We start from the raw sequence: 19,260 nt of genomic DNA, 5'->3' as shown, positions 1-19,260 counted from the left end.
TATAATCTGTGGATAAATACTTCTTCAAAAAAAAAATCTGTGGATAAATATTTAGTTGCTAAAAAGGAACTATGTATAAATACTTATGACATGAATGAAAGTATCACTCATTATTAATGACATTGTCAAATGTTTTGTTGACCAAACTCAAACCAACTTATTTATCTTTGGGTCGATTCAAATTTGACATAAAAAATACGGAGTTTTTATCCTAATCAATTAAGTTTGATTAGGTCAATTATGAGTTTGATCAAAATTTATCCAACCCGACCTACGAACACCATAAGAATGATAAAAAAATAGGGTGAATAGCTTATAGGCACAAGTGTATTTATTTTAGAGGTATGTTATGTTAAGGACCATTTCCATTAGTTGACATTTTCTGCAGGCAGTAAACAACAATTTTTTTTACAACAAATTGTATCAGTCAACCATCACCAAGTGATGAGAGCTGATAATGCATTACTCAATTGTCAAAGGTTGCTTGCTTGACTTAACAATGCTTATTTTGGGTTAACCTCTACCTTTTATATGCAACAAATCAACACAAAGGGTGAATTAATATTAATGTGCCTCTAATTAGCCTTCTTATCAATAAAAGAAACATGTATCAAATAGTAAGAAACATCACAATTCTCATTGTGGTTTCAACAATATTGCTACAAACCTCAGAAGCTGAAGATTACATAGTAGGAGATGTCATAGGTTGGACTAGTTTTCCACCTGGTGGTGATTCTTTCTATTCCAAATGGGCTGCAAATTTTACATTCAAATTAAACGACAATCTAGGTAAATTAATCACAAATTCATTTTTATTTTATTTTATTTTTTTTGTGTATAGACGTAGTGACAAGCATCACCTGAAACTCACAGACACAATTGTAAGGTTCCAACCTTCCAGGTCAGAATCTAGGTGAATGTGTTCAGTCTAACAATTTTGATATTTCCAGTAGAGCTCGGCTTTATGGACATCAGAAACTCATTATTTGAGAATTGATGTGATATTAGTATCCTTTTTTTTTTTGCAGTGTTCAACTATGAATCTGGAAGCCACAGTGTTGCTATACTTAACAAAGCTAACTATGAAAAGTGTAACATCAATGACAAAAATATTCAAACCTTTAACATAGGACCAACCAAAATAACCTTGGATCGAACCGGCGATTTCTACTTTAGCTGCACCTTATCAGGACATTGTACTAGTGGCCAAAAGTTAAGTGTTAAAGTCACAGACACTTCCTCTTCTTCTTCTATACCACCAGCTGAAGCTCCTTCTTCTACTGGACCAGATTCTACTGCTCTTCCACCACAGAGCTCGGCCACATCGATCGCTGCTACCTCCTCTCTTCTCCTCATTACTATTGCCTTCAACTTTTTGTCTTCAATTTAAGGTGCGAAAAAAAATGACGGAAAATAAAGATGTGAAATTTTGTCGCGTTTCATTAGCAGAAGACTCTTTTTAAAAATAGATTAGCCAGTATTATGTTGTAATTTATACTAATATATGCAATTACAGTGTTTTTTGAAATTTCAATGTTGAGATGTAATTGTGTTTGGTATGAGTGTGATATGAACAAACAATTATTATCCTATTGTGGGCTAATTCAAGTTCAGTTTTTCAATATATAAATTATCTTTCTACTAAAGTTTGACTTTGCTAATGAAAATTTAAATCTAAGTTGCATTGAACAATTGTGTTTTAGGTGAAAAAATGGAACATCTGAACATGACATGTTCAAATGTACATGTGTGTTATTTTGACTTTGAGCTTGCTATAATAGTCTTCCAAACAAAAGCACAAATATTTGGATATGTTATTTGGTTTTATGACCTAAGGCTAAGAGTATATACTTTAAATTATTTTGCTATAGTAGCTAGGACTATTTTTATTTTTTTTTTTTGAAAAATGCTAGATTAGGAAGGCAACAATATGTAAGTCATATCTCAATTGATAAATGTCAAAATTATTATATTATAACTATCTACATTCTACATTATTCTAAGTTTGAACCTGATGTCTCTCATTTATGTGTCGAGGTTTCATGAGATATTTTATAGTTTCGACTATAAAAATGAAGTCAACAACTTGCTGCTTGATAACTTAATTTGGCACGGGCTAACCACCTCACTCTCCTATAAATAACTTCAATAACTTCATCAAGACATGCTAATGAAAATTTAAATCTAAGTTGCATTGAACAATATTGTGTTTTAGGTGAAAAAATGGAGCATTTGAACATAGCATGTTCACATGTACATGTATGTTATTTTGACTTTGAGCTTGCTATAATATAACTTCCAAACAAATGCACAAATATTTGGATGTGATTTGGTTTATGACCTAAGGGCTAAGAGTATAACTTTAAATTATTTTGCTATAGTAGGATTATTTTTTAAAAGGAAATTGATTAATGCTACATTAGAGAGTCAACAATCCGCGAGTCCTGATTCAACCGACAAATATTAAAATTATTAGATTAGTTATCCACAGTGTTATAAGTTCGAATCCGAAATTTCTCATTTGTGTGTGGAGGTTTCATGAATGTCAGATAACCGATTATCTCAAAAGCTTTAAGCTGTTAAGATAGGGTCACATCAATGGTTTTATATTATTTCTAACACGCCCCCTCACAGCGTGGATAATGCATAGACTCACCTACCATATGCTTAAATTCACTTTTTAATTAGAAAGTGAGGGGAACGGGGATCGAACTTTATACCACTTAGCCATAGAGGCTCTAATACCATGTTAAAGTTCAAACAGAAACACAAAGTGACGGCTAGAGTTTCAATAATATTAGAATGACATTGCTTAACATAGTAAGAATTACAAGAGAATTTAAAGCCCTAATAATACTATTATTTATCGGTTTCGTCTATAAAAAATGAAGTGAACAACTTGATGCTTGATAACTTAATTTGGCACGGGCTAACCACCTCACTCTCCTACAAATAGGACTTCATCAATCAAGACATGCTAAAAGTGCAACACACAGCACATGCATCATGATTATAAGTCGTCTTTAAATAATACAACTATGTTTTCTCTTAACTCAAAATAACAATTGTTAAACTAACTATTCATAGGAATTAAACACTTGTACTATTTAAATAGAGAAAAATATTTCTAGCGATGGTTCATTTAATCAAATGGAATTTGAATAAACGTTCTGTGAATTATTCATGTGTATATATTTACTAATGTTAGGTGGAAGTATATATTCGAGCAATTCTTACTCGAGCGCAAATACAAATAAAAAGGGTTTAGACGCATACATAGTATAAAAAAAATTAAATTATGTATAATTTTTAAATAAATAAATTATATTTATTTTAATGTGTGTCTACATTTTTTTTATTTAAGCATGTACCCAAGTAAGTATAATATATTGAACTCTTACAATTAAAAATCACAAAGTATTTACTTTTCTATTGGTTAATTTGAGTCTATTTTTAACCCGAGTGTAGGGGTTCAAACTCTAATAACCCGCAATTATTATTTTTGAATTTTTTTTTTGTGAACTAAGAGCATAACGACATTAAAAAATTGAAAGGAATCTCAACTAGGTTGACACCCCTCGCGGATCCTTATCCTACCCCAATTTTTGAAAAATATTACCATAATTAGTATTAAGAATAGTTACCATAAACTACAAAAGAAATATAAAAATGGATGTTGGGTTGAGGGATTCAAACCCTAACCACAACACCCTATTGATTTTGGCCCACAAAATGATAATAATATGAGGTTAGAGATGTCTTTTTCTTTTTTGGGTGAGGTTAGATCTGTCTTTAAGAATGCGGCAACTGTTTCAAAAATATATATTCCTTCCGTTTCTTTTTACTTGTTGTTTTAGAAAGAAAAAAAATTGTTTCAAATTACTTGTCGTTTTGTTAATTTAAGGTTATATTTTGTCTATTATACCCTCATGTAAATTCTAAATATTTAGGAGGAGTTGTTGAAACCGTAAAAGATTTAATATATATTTGGAAAACTACAGTTTTTTTTTTAAAAAAAAAAATTGGTACATAACATATTAAATTATTAATTTATTTTGTCAAAAAAAACATATTAATTTTTTTTACATAATATATTAAATTTATTGGAAAGAGAAAGTGTGTGAAATAAAAATTGGTGAATTAAAGTAAGGGTATAATAGGAAGATAAGGTGCAAAAATACACTTTCTTAATTATTTATTTTTTTCTAAAACGACAAGTAAAAAGGAACGATAGGAGTATATATTAAAAATTGTTTTAATAAAATAATAGAAAAAGTTTGTGAGATGTTTGGATTTAGTTTTTTTTATTATATATAAGAAGCTTATTTTTTTAACTTATAGGATATGAACCATCATGGCAAAGAAAAGTTTGATTAAGAGGGAGAAGAAGAGGCAAAAATTGGAACAAAAATATCATTTGATTCGACGATCCCCCCAAAAAGAAAGAAGAAAAACTGGTCGTTAAGTGAGAAATGAGAAATTCAGACAAAGTTAGAGGCACTATTGCGTAATAGTGCACCTACACAAAAATAGTTTATATAAATAAATAAATTTTAACTCAATTGATATATATAAAAATTGTTTCGTATAATATATACAAAAATTGAATTTTAGACTCCAAATATTCTATTATTTTTTCTGACAAATATTCTACTTAGCCCCGTTTCGATTAACTAATTTTTGAGCTTATGCAAACATCTTATGCAATTTTTATGTATTATTATAAGTTTATCAAGATAGTTTATGATAAAATAGCTTATAAAAATACAATTTTCACTGATGTGAACTTATAAAATAACATAAAACTTAATTTATATTGTATAAGTTGTTTGAATAAGCTCAAAAATAAGTTATTTCAGATCTTATTATAATTATCAAGGTTATCAAAACCGGATCGGACCGGCCGGTCGGACCGGTTGGACCGTGAACCGGTCATAAAAACGGTTCGGTTTTGAGCAAAAAACGGATATGAAACTGACCGGCAAAAAAACGCGTGAACCGGGGTCGAACCGGGTTGAACCGGCGAACCGGCCGGGCGGTTCAACCAGTTTTGCAGTTTTTTTTTTTTAAAAAAAGAAAAGGGCAAAACGACGTCGTTTTAATTTTTTTTTTTTTTAAAAAATCTGAAACAAAACAATGACGTTGTAGGAATAGGAAATGTTTTTGTTTTTCATCTATTTTTCATTTGGTTTGAATTATAAATTTTATTTTATTTTGACTTGTGACATTTTATCTTTTTAATGTGTGAAATTATGAAATATTCAACAATTATTCATATATATTTATTTATATATTAATTAAAATATATATTTAATTAAAAACGGTTCGATCCCGATTGAACCCGGTCCGACCAATTAAACCTTGAACCGGTGAGCTCGCCAGTTCGATAACCGGTCCGGTTCTGACAACCTTGATAATTATAACTAGTGGACTACTTAAACAAAAACAAAGACGCGGAAAAAAATTACGCAAGAAATTCATCATGGTGTTGAATGATTGACTCAGTGTCCGTCCATGGGTCTGGTGCAGTGTTTTAAAAACCGGACCGGACCGGCCGGTCGGACCGGTTGAACCGGGAACCGGAGCCTGTCCGGTCTGGTTCATACGTTGGATCGGCCATGCAGTTGGACCGGTGGAAACCGGAAAAAACCGGGAAAACCGGGAAAACCGGTGAACCGGCGGTTTCCCTGAACCGGCGGTTTGATTACACCCTTTTTTTTTAGCCGAAAACGATGTCGTTTTGTTGTATATTTTTTTCTTTTTCAAGATATCATTTTTTTAGATCTATGAAAATGGAGAAAGGTAAGATAAATCCAGATCTATTAAAATGGAGAAACGTAAGATAAATCCAGATCTTTGATATATTTTTTTCTCGTTTCTTAGATCTATGAAAATGGAGAAAGGTAAGATAAATCCAGATCTGTATTCATCTTCGTCACCATCTCTTTGTCGTGCTGTTGCATATACGTCGTCATCCCATCAGGTCTCCGGTGTCGTTGCACGAGTGCCTGATTTTGTTGTGATACTCAGATTAAAGAAGAGAGGAGCATTTGATATATGGTGTTTTGTTTTGAGGTGAAAGTTTGAATTTTACTAAGGAGAAAGAAAGTATGGAGCATGTTTGATTGGGTGAAAGTTGAAAGTGTTTGCTTTTGGGGTTCTAGAATTCTCCTGAGAAAGAAAAAGAATGTGTAGAGCTTGTTGTTCAAAGGCAAATGGGAAACGATTTTACATTATAATACCATAGTTTAGTATTAGAATTTTTTATATTATATTTATCATTTATTAACATTAAATGAAAATAAAAAAATATAAATTGGTGGGATCAAGTATATGGTGGGGGTTTGTAAAAAAAAAGTATATGGTGGGGTCTGTACTCATATAATTTATGATTTTTTTTTAACTATATAGCAGCCGGTTCAATAATTATATAGAGACCGGTTTATTCCACCGATTTAATTCGGTTTAATCCGGTTTGTCATGCAGTTCGACCAGTGACCCAGTGGTTCGACCAATGAACCAGTGAACCAGTACCCTCACCGGTTCGATATCCGGTCCGGTTTTTAAAACATTGGTCTGGTGTAAAAACAAAAAGAGTTGGAAGAGACTATCAAACGCTACAAGTCAAATTGATTTGGTAAAGCTTAATTAAACTAGTCTCATCTTACGCGGTATCTTTTTTAGTCTCAAATCTCTGCAAGTCTAAACACACTAATTTTATTGACCTAACAAATTAGTGAAATACACACCTCCACCGCCCTAAAAAAACACCGCCATAGTTTTTGTTTGTTAAAATAGATGTGAGTAGTTGTTAAACAAAAATTGTTTTATTTGTAATTAAAATTTTAAAGATAAAATATAACAAATTCCAATAAAAAAACAAAAGAAAAAATATAATATTTTTAGTTTGTTAAGTCAAAAAAATATTTTTTGTTTGTTAAAATATTTATGCTACATTAAAATTATTGAATAATATTTTTAGTTTGTTGAAATATCTTATTTTATCTATATACTTGGTATTTTCATTAACTTGGTCATGACCAAATAAATATTTTCAACGAAGTCGTTTCACCATTCAAAAAAGTTAGTTTTTTATTATAAAAATAAAAGTTTTTTTTTTTCTCTAAAAAAAAAGTTTCTAGTAGCTTTAAATTTGTTACCCATAATATCGGGACGCATCAAATTAAAGGCTTCGTATAAACCCCAACGACTCTTAAGTATTCTTTATCTTTTTTCCTATAAATATACCAACAATACACATTACCCTCACAATTAACTTCTTTCATTCAACAAACCAAAACTCCAAACAAACACAGTCCTAAAAAACAGGGGCGACCCAAACCTCAAAGAACACTACACAAACAACCATGGCAAAGAACCTTAATGCTCTTGTTTTTGTTCTACTTACGGTAGCAACTCTTCTCCATGGATCTTTAGCTCAAACAAAACATGTAGTTGGTGATACCACAGGCTGGACCATCCCAACCGGTGGTGCTCAATTTTATACCAATTGGGCTTCCAAGAAAACCTTCACCGTTGGCGACACTCTCGGTAAGAAAACAATAGATCTTTTACGTGCTCGTTTTAAATCGTGTAAACTCGTTTTGACTTTAATTTAATTATGTTACAGTGTTCAATTTTGCGAGTGGAGCACATGATGTGTCTAAGGTAACAAAAACAGCTTATGATGGTTGTGATGGAACAACCACACTTTCAAAGGTGACAAACAGTCCAGCTAGTGTGACCCTTAACGAGACAGGACAACAATATTTCTTATGTAGCATCCCTGGTCACTGTTCAGCTGGTCAAAAAATTTCAATTAACGTTGTTAAAGCTTCTACTTCACCTGTTGCTGCTCCTAAACCAAGTGCTACACCACCAAAGGCTAGTGTGACTCCTGTTGCAGCACCTACACCAGCCACAGCTGTTTCACCTGCACCGGCACCAACCGCTGATTCACCTGCTCCGGCTACCGGAGCTGTTACTTATACCGTTGGTGACACCATAGGTTGGACTATTCCTACTAATGGTGCTGCTGCTTATACAACTTGGGCTTCTCGCAAATCTTTCAAAGTTGGAGATGTTCTTGGTAAGTGATTATTTTTTAAGGAGTTTATTTATTTATAAATTAAATGCCATGATTTGGATGTGCAAAAATTGGAGATCTCTAATTTTTTATTTTTTATTTTTTACTTTAAACCAAACTTTATTCCAATATCTGGGACACCTAAGTTAGACAATTTTTTTAATGATTAATACAGTTCACATTAATCTAGTTGACATTATTGAACTGCATAATTAAATTTGATTTATTAGATTATCTAATAAGTGATCGAAGAGAGTAAAGTTCAATCAATGATTTGGATTGTTAGTTGGTTCAGTGATAATTCGCCCTGAACTTGATAGTAAGACCACAGTTTGATCCCCGCAACTGCAATCGGGGGGCCGAAAATACTTGATGCAATAACTGACCCCGAACTAGATTAAGAGGTCCAGTGAGTCAGATACTTGTGGTAAAAACAAAACAAAAAGTTCAATCAATGGTTAATTATCTGAATTTTATATATTCATTAATTAATTACTCATTGAATTGCATTAATATGTCAACTACCATAAATCAAGTTGTTGAAACAGTGTTATTTTTTTTATAAAAATTTTGTGATGCAAATTAATGAAAACCTTGAATGTATGATTATGCAGTTTTCAATTTCCAATCGAGTGCACACAACGTGGAAGAAGTGACAAAGGAAAAGTATGATTCTTGCAACTCAGCTTCTCCAATTGCAACTTTCAGCACCCCACCAGTCAGAGTAACACTCAACAAAACTGGTACTCATTACTACATCTGTGGTTTTCCTGGACACTGCAATGGAGGTCAAAAACTTACCATAAAAGTTGGTGGTGGTAGCAGCAGCAACAGCCCTGCCACATCACCTTCTCCCGCCTCCTCATCACCTTCTCCTTCCGCCGGTGCCACTCCACCCTCCGCCGATTCTCCGTCAGGTTCTAACGTCCCTTCATCTCAGTCTCCAGGTGGTTCAGCTACCAGCCCCCCTCCCGAGAACTCCGGTGCCGCGTCTCTTGGAGTTGCTGGATTATTTGTGACCTTCCTATCAGTTGCTGCAGCATTTTTCTGTTAGAGCAATGACATGAGATGAGATCCTATAGTCATTAGGAGGATTATTGGTTCTTGATTTGTTTGTGTGATTCTTTGTTTTTCTTATGTCATATTGTGTTATTTTGATGAGGACATTTTACAATAATGTTAGGTTTCTGTTCATCTACTACATTTTTGGTTTCATTACTTTTTTCCTTTTTGATGGAATATAGTAGGTGGTGTATGGCTGTGTTAATATGCTAATAAATAAATATTGGAAAATAAATACTTCTATAGTTCTTTAAAGTTGATATTGTTGTTTTTTACCAATATCGAATCAGTTTTCAGAGTGCTAGAATTTTCCTTTTCGATATGAGATTGGCTTTTTTGAAGAAGACAATAATGTTAACTTTTTTGAAGAAAATTTTTATCGCTCATTCTGTTAAAATAAATATATATCGCTCATTTTAATACTACTTAAAATCCGATAGATTAATTTCAGTAGTTATATAAAAGAAGGATACCTGGTTTGAAAAAAACTAATTGAGATTGTTTGTTACTTTGTTTGAGTTTTAATTAAAAATGCATATTAGTGGGTTGAATTAATGAATTTATTGCAAGATGACAATCACGTTGTGAGTGTTAGTGGAGAAAATGTAACATTGTTTTGGGTTTGAAATTTGAATACGGATTAGGGTTGATTACTTAACATCTTTGAATTATGAAAAGGGGTTAGTACTATTTTTTAATTGGAGAAAAGTCTTTATTGTTTATTGGAGAATAGTCTTGTGACGAAGGAAGTGGTGACATTTGGAAAGTTGCTTTACTTGCCTTCCTTTTCATTAAGTAGAAAAGTCTATACCGTTGTGGTCACGGGTTTCAAAACATTTACTTAGTTTAACAATACTACAGTACTATACTAGTCCTTAAAATAATTATGCTTTTGCTTCTGGTCCCTGTTCCCTAATTGAGACGACTAGAATATTTATGTCATTGTGCATCAATGATCTGGAAAGACCATTTTGTGTCCTTCTAATAAAGTACACTTTTAAATTATTATTAAAAATTTAAATCTATGATCGATCAAGTATGAGGTGGGTTAAAGTCTCACATTGCTTAGAAAATAGATGTTGAACATTTTATAAGTGAGAAGACCCATAAATCTAATGTCATAAGGTTTTGGATGAAAGTGTAGTGTCCAACTCACTTAAATGGTTGTTCTTAAGTCTAATGTGGATGATCTCTGATTGTTCCCAAGTAATTCAACAGTAGTATCATAATTGATGGTTCGACGAAGGATTCGACCGTCACCTTCCATTCTTATTGGCAAAGTGATCAGGTGAATTCGTGACCCAACAGTTTGGTTATTAAACAAACAAAATTATTCACCTAAAAATTTTGTTTGCGCTCACCTAAAAAAAACTTAAACAAAATTATAGTAGTTTGATGTGATTTTGTGAAACTTATGAACAACAAAAAAATAAAGCAACACTCTCTCATTTTATCACAATTTTTTATAGTTACCATATTTTTGCTGTCAAAAGATAGAATTCAAATCTCTGCATATGGCATGGTGGTGTCATACTTGATTGGTAATACATTATTTCTCCCTAAACAATTTGTTAATACAAAATTTTCATTCCTGATGTTGAGATATCCTAAGATATATTTTATGTGTGACAGCAATGGGGACAAAATTTTTGTAAAGAAAAAAGATATATAGTACAAAAATTGCCGTTTGAATTTATATTTTTGTAGGAATAATTTCATCGAGATATTTCAATATTTGTGACCGTTCTAATTTTGGACATTGAACTTTAATCATCTACATCGCATCATCATCACCGTCTTATTATACCGTCTACAAAAACGGTGCATCAACATATAAAACCAATGAATTGAGGCCAAGTGTAGCATGTTCAAACTAGTAATAAAATTTAGGATGAAAGTCTTTAATATCGTGACCAAATGATCAAGAAAATTATTGCTAAATTAATTGAGTTCAATTTTTTTTTCATCATTCATGAGACTGTCTAATTTGGTTCGAAAATCAGTTCTAACATCAAGTGATTTCAGCTCCTTTCGATCACAATTGCGGGAATTAAACCGTATTCATCTCTACTAAGTCCAGCATCAATCACCACACCACTGCACCAACCAACTATTGATGAGTTCATATGTTATTTAGACATTAAAAAAAAGCATCAAATTAAATTCCCATCAGTTTACTCCCATTTTTTTTGTCAATGGTCGTTTGTTTTTTATATTGTTCATGTGTACAAGTCAAAATGAAGCAGCTGTCAGTGGAATTTTGGGAGTTTGTTTTTCTTTCACTAAGAATGTCCTCTCTTTGTTTCTCTTTTTTGGAGGGTCAAAGATTCAAAGCAAGGAAAAAGAATTATGAACGTACGCGTATATATTTCCAACTAATTCGGTTATTTTGAATGTATAAATTGACTCATCCATCCATGTGCATTTTGTTACCAATTGGCATTAGTTGGGAGCTGTTACTATACAGTAGTCAGCGTTCGAAATTAAAATGTGATGTCAAATTCTCTTTAAGTGGTTGTTCTTAACTCGATGTGGTGATCATGTGATTGTGAACTCTACTCATGACCGAGTAACAATGACGTAGTAATATATATATGAATGAGTAATCCAACTTAGCTAATCTCTGATTCTAGAAAGTGCTCTCAAATAAGTCCTTAAGATTGTAAATATCTGAAAAAAATTATTAGACTCTATTAAGATGTCAAGTTGATGCCTATATTTAGCTACTATCTAATTAAGCCATTAAATTTTACTAATTTACCATCAATTCAATCTCTCTAACTCTCAAAAGGACTAAAAGTTTAATATTATACTTTTTTTCCCCCAATTATACTCCTACTTTGCCAATTATGTTACATTGAAAATAAAGAGATAGAGTAAGTAGGTGAATGAACTAAAGAAATGTACATTTAGAATTTATTTACTAATTAAAGTTATTTTTTGATTTGTGTAAACAGAAAAAGAGTAGTACTAGTATAAGAAGTCAATGAATACTACATATTCAATTTATGGTATGCAACGTGCAAACACGAAGAAAGAAAGTTATTCACATCACACCAATAAACTAGTTGTAGTAGCATAAAATTCTGGATGCATCTGACTTGTCTTTTTGGATTATATTATTCTAACGATAATTATTGGACTTCATCTTTGTGACTAAATGTGCCTCATTTCATTTTTTATTAACTAATTTAGTCGACATGTGAAGCCCTATCAGTGTAAAATTTAAAAGTGTATGGGGAATTCTTGATATCTTGATATCACGTAGGGCACCATTTGTTAAGTGAAAACATGATGAGCAGATTAGTGTGTACCTCTTTTCTTTTGTAAATTACAATTATTTTTTTATTAATATTGAAAAAAAAAATTATTACAAAGAGGGGGAAAAGAAAACTACAACAAAACATTCATAGGGGTGACGATTTCCTTCTCATCGACAATTAAAAGGTGCTTAAAATCATTCGGACAATCCTTAAAGAAACAATATGCATCACTCAAAGAGTATTTGACAACCACTTTCCATACTGTAGTTGTCGACCACCATTCGCCTCTCACAGCCGGCAACGTTATGACCTTCCCTGACCGATTCGCCACTACCCGATATTTTGGATTCGTATGCAAAAGGTAGTACCACAATAGAAAATTTGAAGAATGTATTTTTATAGTCTATATAGGAGCAATAATTGTTCACCACTTGAAACCAAATTCCTAACCTTAACGTTCCTTCTCCTAAATCTTTATAAAAATTGTTGTCTTTGAAATCGTAAAATCCTGATTCTTTTCTGGAGTACAACAAAAAGCCTCAACAAATAAATAACCCATACAATAACACAAATAAAACACATAAAGAAGGGGAGTCTCAATCTATGAATTATCATTCTAGAAATTCAAGGTCTAGTAGTTTTTTTTTCAAATAATTGCTCTTCCCATCTCATGAATTGTCCAGAATATTTTTTTTGGGGGAACAATATATGAGAGAGAAGAACAATCACCTATTTTAAAATATAGTGTTGGTCTGGTATTTTTCTTCCGAACGCGTATTCCAAAGTTTTTCTAGTTCAAATTTGGAAAACTTGTTCCGAAGTTTCAAGACAAAAAAAAAATCCGAAAAGCGTTACAAAACTTTTATTCAAGGGCAAAAATGGAAATTCATGAGTGGAGGGAGAAAAGAGATGGCAGGGGGAAGAGAAAAACTCTTCTTCCGTGCACAACAACCCGAAAGCCCAATACCTAATATAAATGGATACACAATATGTGGAGTAAGAAAAATTCTCTCCCCACCCCTTCCCGCACACATTTTTTTTATATCCTAAAATTACAATTTTGGCCATGCAAAAGAAATTAAAAAAATATGTTTTGAACTTTTTATGCATGGACAAAAATGTTATTTCAATGGGATAAAAAAAAAAGTGTGTGTGGAGGGGTGACTTTTCGTGGAATAAGGGTAAGGGTGTGATTCAACTTGTGTCCATGATAAGATATGTTGAATTCTTGTAGAATTTCTATCCACTATACTACTACTTGACAAAAAAATTGTGATCTAATAATTCAAAACAAATTATTTAACCACAATAGTACGACTTTTCATTTTCAATGTAATTAATATTAATTCTTGATTAAAAAATGTAATTTTATTTATTTTTTCAATCATACATTTTAATTAATATTATGTGCATCACTCAAAATTAATATCTTCTACTTTATATTTATTTATGATAACGGCTTAATTTATATAATGTTTCACAGTCAATCAATCATTACCATCAAATTATTGAAAAATATTTTTTTTTATAAGGTAGAAATTTATTCAAAAAGTAAAAAGAAAAATTTGGAATACATAAACCTAACCCAATAAAAAATAAAAAGAAAAGAAAAACATTTTAACTCTATATATTTTAAAGTCACATATATCAGTGGTTGTAATTTGTTTGCAATGTAAATAAATTATTATTTTTCTTTCTTCTATATAATATAGTACTCCCTCCGTCCCAAAATATAAGCAAAAATTGGTCAACAAAAGTGAATGTATTTGGTCCAAATTCTTAACCAAATACATCAAGTTTCTTTGAAACATTTTTGCTTATATTTTGGGACGGAAGGAGTATTTCCTTAATAGTAGTAGTATATGTAAAATAAACAAGTATGTGATTGGTTGGTTGTGTTGTGGGGGACGGATAGATGATACATTACTCCGTTGACACCTCAAGGCTCAAGCCCTACCCCTCACCACCCGTTACACCAGATGGGGCCTTATGATTTTGATAAATGCTCTGTTTTTGAGAGCGACTAATAGTAATAATGACACCCTCGTTTATACTTATGGACTCATGAAAAGGAACTATACGAAACTGCGTAACAATTCAAAAGCACGACGTTGACAAACCTACTCTTGGTTAAACTCATGACTAAAATCATATGTGGAATAAAATCATGATTTTTAAAATCATGTGATATTTTATGAAGGTGAAACATTTTTCAAGCCATGCAAATATTTTCATTTTTTATTCTTTCTAATAATTGCCATGCTGTTATAACTTTATTATCTTTCCATTTCAAAACTTGCGTGCTTTATTTTGTTTTGTATACAAATTTTTAAAAAATTGGCTGATATATCTTCATCTAAATATATTTTCATCACTATTTTACAACTCATCCTTTTGGCCTCTCCTATTTCAACTGCAATGGTCTTCATCTTGATAGTTATTTGACTGTCTTCTTCATTCTCAATTCAGACATTTTATAAATTATATATTTAATTTTACGTCGTTGTAATATGAGTGTGTGTGTGTGTGTTTTGAACATAAGCAGTGTAGACATGTTTGTATCCTTGTCGTGTGGTGCGTGACGTTTGTGCATGTCCGTGCTTCAAAATATAATCTAAGCATTCAAAACAATAAGAGTAATCATGTTCTTTTGGTGTTAACCTTCTGGTTCTAGTGAAATGGAGCCCTATAATCCAGAGTAATCATGTTTTATTTTGAAGTAGAACCCTACTACTGGCTTAGATGTCAGTTCCCTATATGTTGGGGCCTGAAATCCTAAGGTAAAAAAAACAGGAAAAAAAAAAACTTGCAATTCATGCTTTATGCAGCTCTCAGCTTGTTATCCTTTGAACAAAGTCTTGAAACTAACATCTAATGAAAACAGCTCAACAGATTCTCTGTCCACATCCAAGTATATAAGCATTTAAAATCTTGAAAAATTCTTTAGTTAGGCAGTTCAATAATCAGACATGTGTATAACATTATATCTCTCACATTATCCACACAGCATTACATGTTTTTGATGTTTAGTGTAAAATGGGTTGTCTATGGTAGGCAGCAATATGCCCAGCTAGGAATTTCTCATTGCATCTCTAAGAAAAGTTCGACAATCTTGTTTGAGATTTGGTTAGGTCCCAATCCCTTAAATTCCAGCTAATATCCTCTCAAACAATCGGTGCAATGCAACCACCACTCTACCATTGAGGTCAACTTGAATATCATTAAATGTCACCATTTCACAATATTCTCATGTCTTCTAACTTATTTCCTTGCTTCCTATTTTTGTTTTTAAAATTATGAATCAGATTTAATTATGTGCAGCTAAAGTTTGTTATGTTTAGTACTAGTAATGTCACTGGCATGTTCTTTAGTTAATTTTTGCTATAATGCAAAACATACTATCCCAGGCCGACATACTTGACTCGGGAAGCTAATCTTGACTGTGAAATGGATATTTAAGATAGCAGATCAAAGTCTCAGCCACAATGAATCAGTCTGGTGCAGATAGCATGCAATTGCAAACAATATACACATGGGTTGTGTCTTTGCCATGCATCAAATTTAAACTAAACTACTTCTTTTATCTTCGGAAGGGGATATGGTTACTTATAGACACTCAATTTCAAAAGTTCAAATTTCATACTTTTTTTTTAATCTATTAAGAGCCAAAACAGAAATCAAAGAAAGCAAGCTAAGATTTTTATATACAGTTCACGTTTGCAGCAATGCAACTAGTAACTCAACGCCATCTTCTAATTTTTTTTCACAAGTAGAGCTACATATGCAGAGAGTCTACATAAGAGGATTCAACAACATTTTGGAGCATCTTGAATTGGAAAAGCATATATGGCACAACAAAAAGACTAACTACGAACCTGGCCTACCAGTAAAACGATTGGATGGGACCCCTAGATGCCGGCAAAATTGTCCATCCTCTTCACTGTTAGCTAAAGGTGCTTTGCGTTTCCGAAACATTGCCTCTGAATTCTGATCTTCACCCTCTACATTGCCTCTAGAATTGGAGTCGATGGTACCATAACCAGCTCCTCTAGGGTAAAGTGATAACTCTCTATTTCTCTGGAAAGACACATGACTATAATTGCTTCCCTCCGGAGAAAGACCTAAACCAACACCATCTATTTCAAATGCTGAACTACTTTTTCCGCTCGAACTAGGATGCAGACACTGACCCAACCTCAAAGACAAATCACATTCCCCACCTGGCGAGTCATGAGTGCTTAAACCAGTTTCTTGTACAGTTCTGTTAGCAACATGTTGAAATCTACCATATGATGAGTTTTCCAATAGACCAATTCCAGAAGGATCAGAAACTGGAGCAATGACTGGTCTGCCAACAAAGATCGTGTTTGAAGAAGTATTATCTATTACAGTAGTCCTTACTTGAGGCTCTCTGGCTTCGCCACCGTAGTACAATGGGTAAACTGAACCTGTCGTGTTCAATGAGGGTTTAGCTTCCATTGTCAACGGCTGATGATGACCAGATGGAAAACTGTAATGATAGTTAGAAGAACCACTCAGCTTACTATTTTGGTGAGCATGCTGGTTAGAATCCGATACGGGATTCGGTGCAAGAGCAGCAGAAGGAGGTTGCTGAGGTCTTGGAGACCCTGAAGGAGTTTGTTGAGGTCTTGGACCAAGGTATGTCCTAGGGTTATTATGCCGATCACTTCTCGAAGTTCTAACAGGCTTGCAGCCAAGATTAAGTGCAGCTGATCAACACAAGAAAATGACCCAGAAAACCAAAAATCAAAAAACACATCACTACCACCTCAAAATCACTCTAACATCCCAAATGAGACATAAAAATATGATTTTTACACAAACCCATTTCAATGGATCCAAAGAAAAGTTCAAAAATCAAGTACCTTCAACACATGGGGGCAAAAGGTCACCAGTTTCAGTTGTCTCATCTCTCCGTATAATTGTATTAACAGCATCATTGAGACGGTCCCATAGTGTTTCAGAGTTCACATACTCAGCCTAAGAAACAAACCAATCAAATCAAGAAAAAATCAACAAAAGGGTTTATACAAAAATCCACATTACACCCAAAAAAAAACTCTGAAAAAAAATTCAAAAAAAAATCGAAAAAAAAAATTAAAAACCTCTGAATTAGCTTTGGAATACATGATTTCTTCAGCTTTAAGAACAACAACGGGAAGTTTCTCTTGCCATTCCTTGTTTCTTTTAGTAGCGGAACTGTGATTTTCAGTGACAACCCTAATCAAACACATGGTGTGCAATCAGAAAATGTAGAAGAGAAAACATAGATTAAGAAAAGAGAAAAAAAAAGATCAAGTAAGAACCTGAAAATTTGTTGAATAATAGAACCTCTTACTGGTTGGTGACGCTCACTGTGCCAAGCTCTTCTCACACACTCATATGGCCTTGGACCTGGCCGCGGCATCTTCAACAATTTCAAAACACTCACACTGAGACACAACACAAGAACAATATGGGAAGAAGGAATGGACAGAAATAATTGAGTAGTGTGTCTATGTTTGTGTTTGAGGAGTTTTACAATTTACTTACATAAATTATTATTTTATAAATTTAATATTTTTTTTCTAAATTTAATTTAATTTAATTTTTTTATGTATGTACAGAAAGAAACACAGTGTAGTGGCGACAGAGTCTCTCTCTTTCTTTCTCTTTCTCTTTCTATTTCTCTCACTCTACATGGATGGGGTTTTGTTTGTTTGATGGGTCAATTACAATATTTTTCACTTGTCTTTGTTGTTGCCATTTTTATTATTATTCTACAATTTTCTAATGGGACGGTTTTTGTTTGGGGGAGTGTAGTAGTAGTAGAGAAACAAAAAAGGGATAGTACCTTTCTTTCTTTTGAGTTTTGTCTTCCTCAATAATTTTTAGGGTTTAAAATTTTCTACTATGAATTTTTATTTGAGTCATGCTAAATAAGAATAGTGTTTGGTAAAATTAGTGGTTGAACTACTTTATAAGTATGAATGACATAAAAAAAAATATGATAGTAAGAAGATAGGTGTAAAATTGAAAGAAAAAATAATAAGTTATCCGCTACTTAAAAGATAATTATAAACTATAAACTTTTTTTGAAAAACTACTACAAAGCACTTTTAAAAATTGATGTATTTGATCTATAATATAGGTCAAATACATCAGTTATTCAATACATCTAAAAATTGACTTTTGCTTATAATTAAGGAGAAGAAGTATAAGACCATCTCCAATGGTGGGTACTTATTTTTTTAAGTATTAGTACCTAATAGGTACTCTCATTGGAGCAAAACACAAAGAGTAATAGGTACTGGTTCTAAAATAAGAAGTGATATCTATCTTGTTTTTGTGGGTCTCATTTTTAATGATGTATAGTTATTGGTGGAATGTGTTATTGGTGGGACTTATTTAAATTTTTTTAAGAGATTTAGGTTGAATGGATTGAATACTTATTAGGTACATCATTAAAAAATTATAAATAAATAATGTGTACACATAGGGTCTTTTCATTGTGGATGGTCTAAGCTATTTTTTTTTTTTTGTGTGTGTTTTAAGGGTATGTGTTTAGGGTGGGGTAGAGTCCAGATCCTCTCCATTTATAGGGGAAATGGCAATCTCAATTTCCTTAATATCAAGCTGACACGTGGCAAATAATATATCAATGGTTCAGATTTATTCAACTTAAATAAATTCATTTAAAGTAAAAAAGAATGAATTTTGTTTTAGATCTATGTCCCCTTCCTTCTCATTCATGATGCCCCAGTGCTCACCCAAGTTCCGGCGGAGGCCACATCTCAAGGTTGTGTCTCGTCCGCCCTCCGTCGATGCCATAGAAATCAATTGAGCAGT

The 19,260-nt window shown here is 32.5% G+C and overlaps 3 protein-coding genes across 4 annotated transcripts; 2 read left to right on the top strand and 1 right to left on the bottom strand.

Moving 5' to 3' along the window:
* The first annotated feature begins 400 nt into the window (after nt 1-400).
* LOC123923608 (mavicyanin-like) lies at nt 401-1,397 on the top strand. Its single transcript, XM_045976300.1, has 2 exons — nt 401-789; nt 1,029-1,397. The coding sequence occupies exons 1-2, from the start codon at nt 606-608 to the stop codon at nt 1,388-1,390; spliced, it is 546 nt and encodes a 181-aa protein (XP_045832256.1). The 5' UTR covers nt 401-605; the 3' UTR covers nt 1,391-1,397.
* A 5,785-nt stretch (nt 1,398-7,182) lies between these two features.
* LOC123881948 (blue copper protein-like) lies at nt 7,183-9,408 on the top strand. The gene is made up of 3 exons (XM_045930724.1): nt 7,183-7,551; nt 7,631-8,089; nt 8,701-9,408. The coding sequence occupies exons 1-3, from the start codon at nt 7,368-7,370 to the stop codon at nt 9,138-9,140; spliced, it is 1,083 nt and encodes a 360-aa protein (XP_045786680.1). The 5' UTR covers nt 7,183-7,367; the 3' UTR covers nt 9,141-9,408.
* A 6,619-nt stretch (nt 9,409-16,027) lies between these two features.
* Nucleotides 16,028-18,102, bottom strand: LOC123881947. 2 transcript variants are annotated; one of them, XM_045930723.1, is made up of 4 exons: nt 17,739-18,102; nt 17,538-17,631; nt 17,298-17,412; nt 16,028-17,141 (listed from the first exon to the last, which is right to left on the bottom strand). In XM_045930723.1, exons 1-4 carry the CDS (start codon nt 17,837-17,839, stop codon nt 16,279-16,281), a joined length of 1,173 nt encoding a protein of 390 aa, XP_045786679.1. In that variant the 5' UTR covers nt 17,840-18,102; the 3' UTR covers nt 16,028-16,278. The 2 variants fall into 2 exon arrangements, with proteins under 2 accessions (XP_045786679.1, XP_045786678.1); XM_045930722.1 differs by having other exon boundaries at nt 17,538-17,652; nt 17,739-18,094.
* Between the last annotated feature and the right edge of the window lie 1,158 nt (nt 18,103-19,260).

Source organism: Trifolium pratense, linkage group LG4 (assembly GCF_020283565.1).
Source record: "Trifolium pratense cultivar HEN17-A07 linkage group LG4, ARS_RC_1.1, whole genome shotgun sequence".
Classification (NCBI taxonomy): domain Eukaryota; kingdom Viridiplantae; phylum Streptophyta; class Magnoliopsida; order Fabales; family Fabaceae; genus Trifolium; species Trifolium pratense.
The sequence above is the reverse complement of the archived record's forward strand: the minus strand, read 5'-3'. Positions and strand labels throughout refer to the sequence as shown.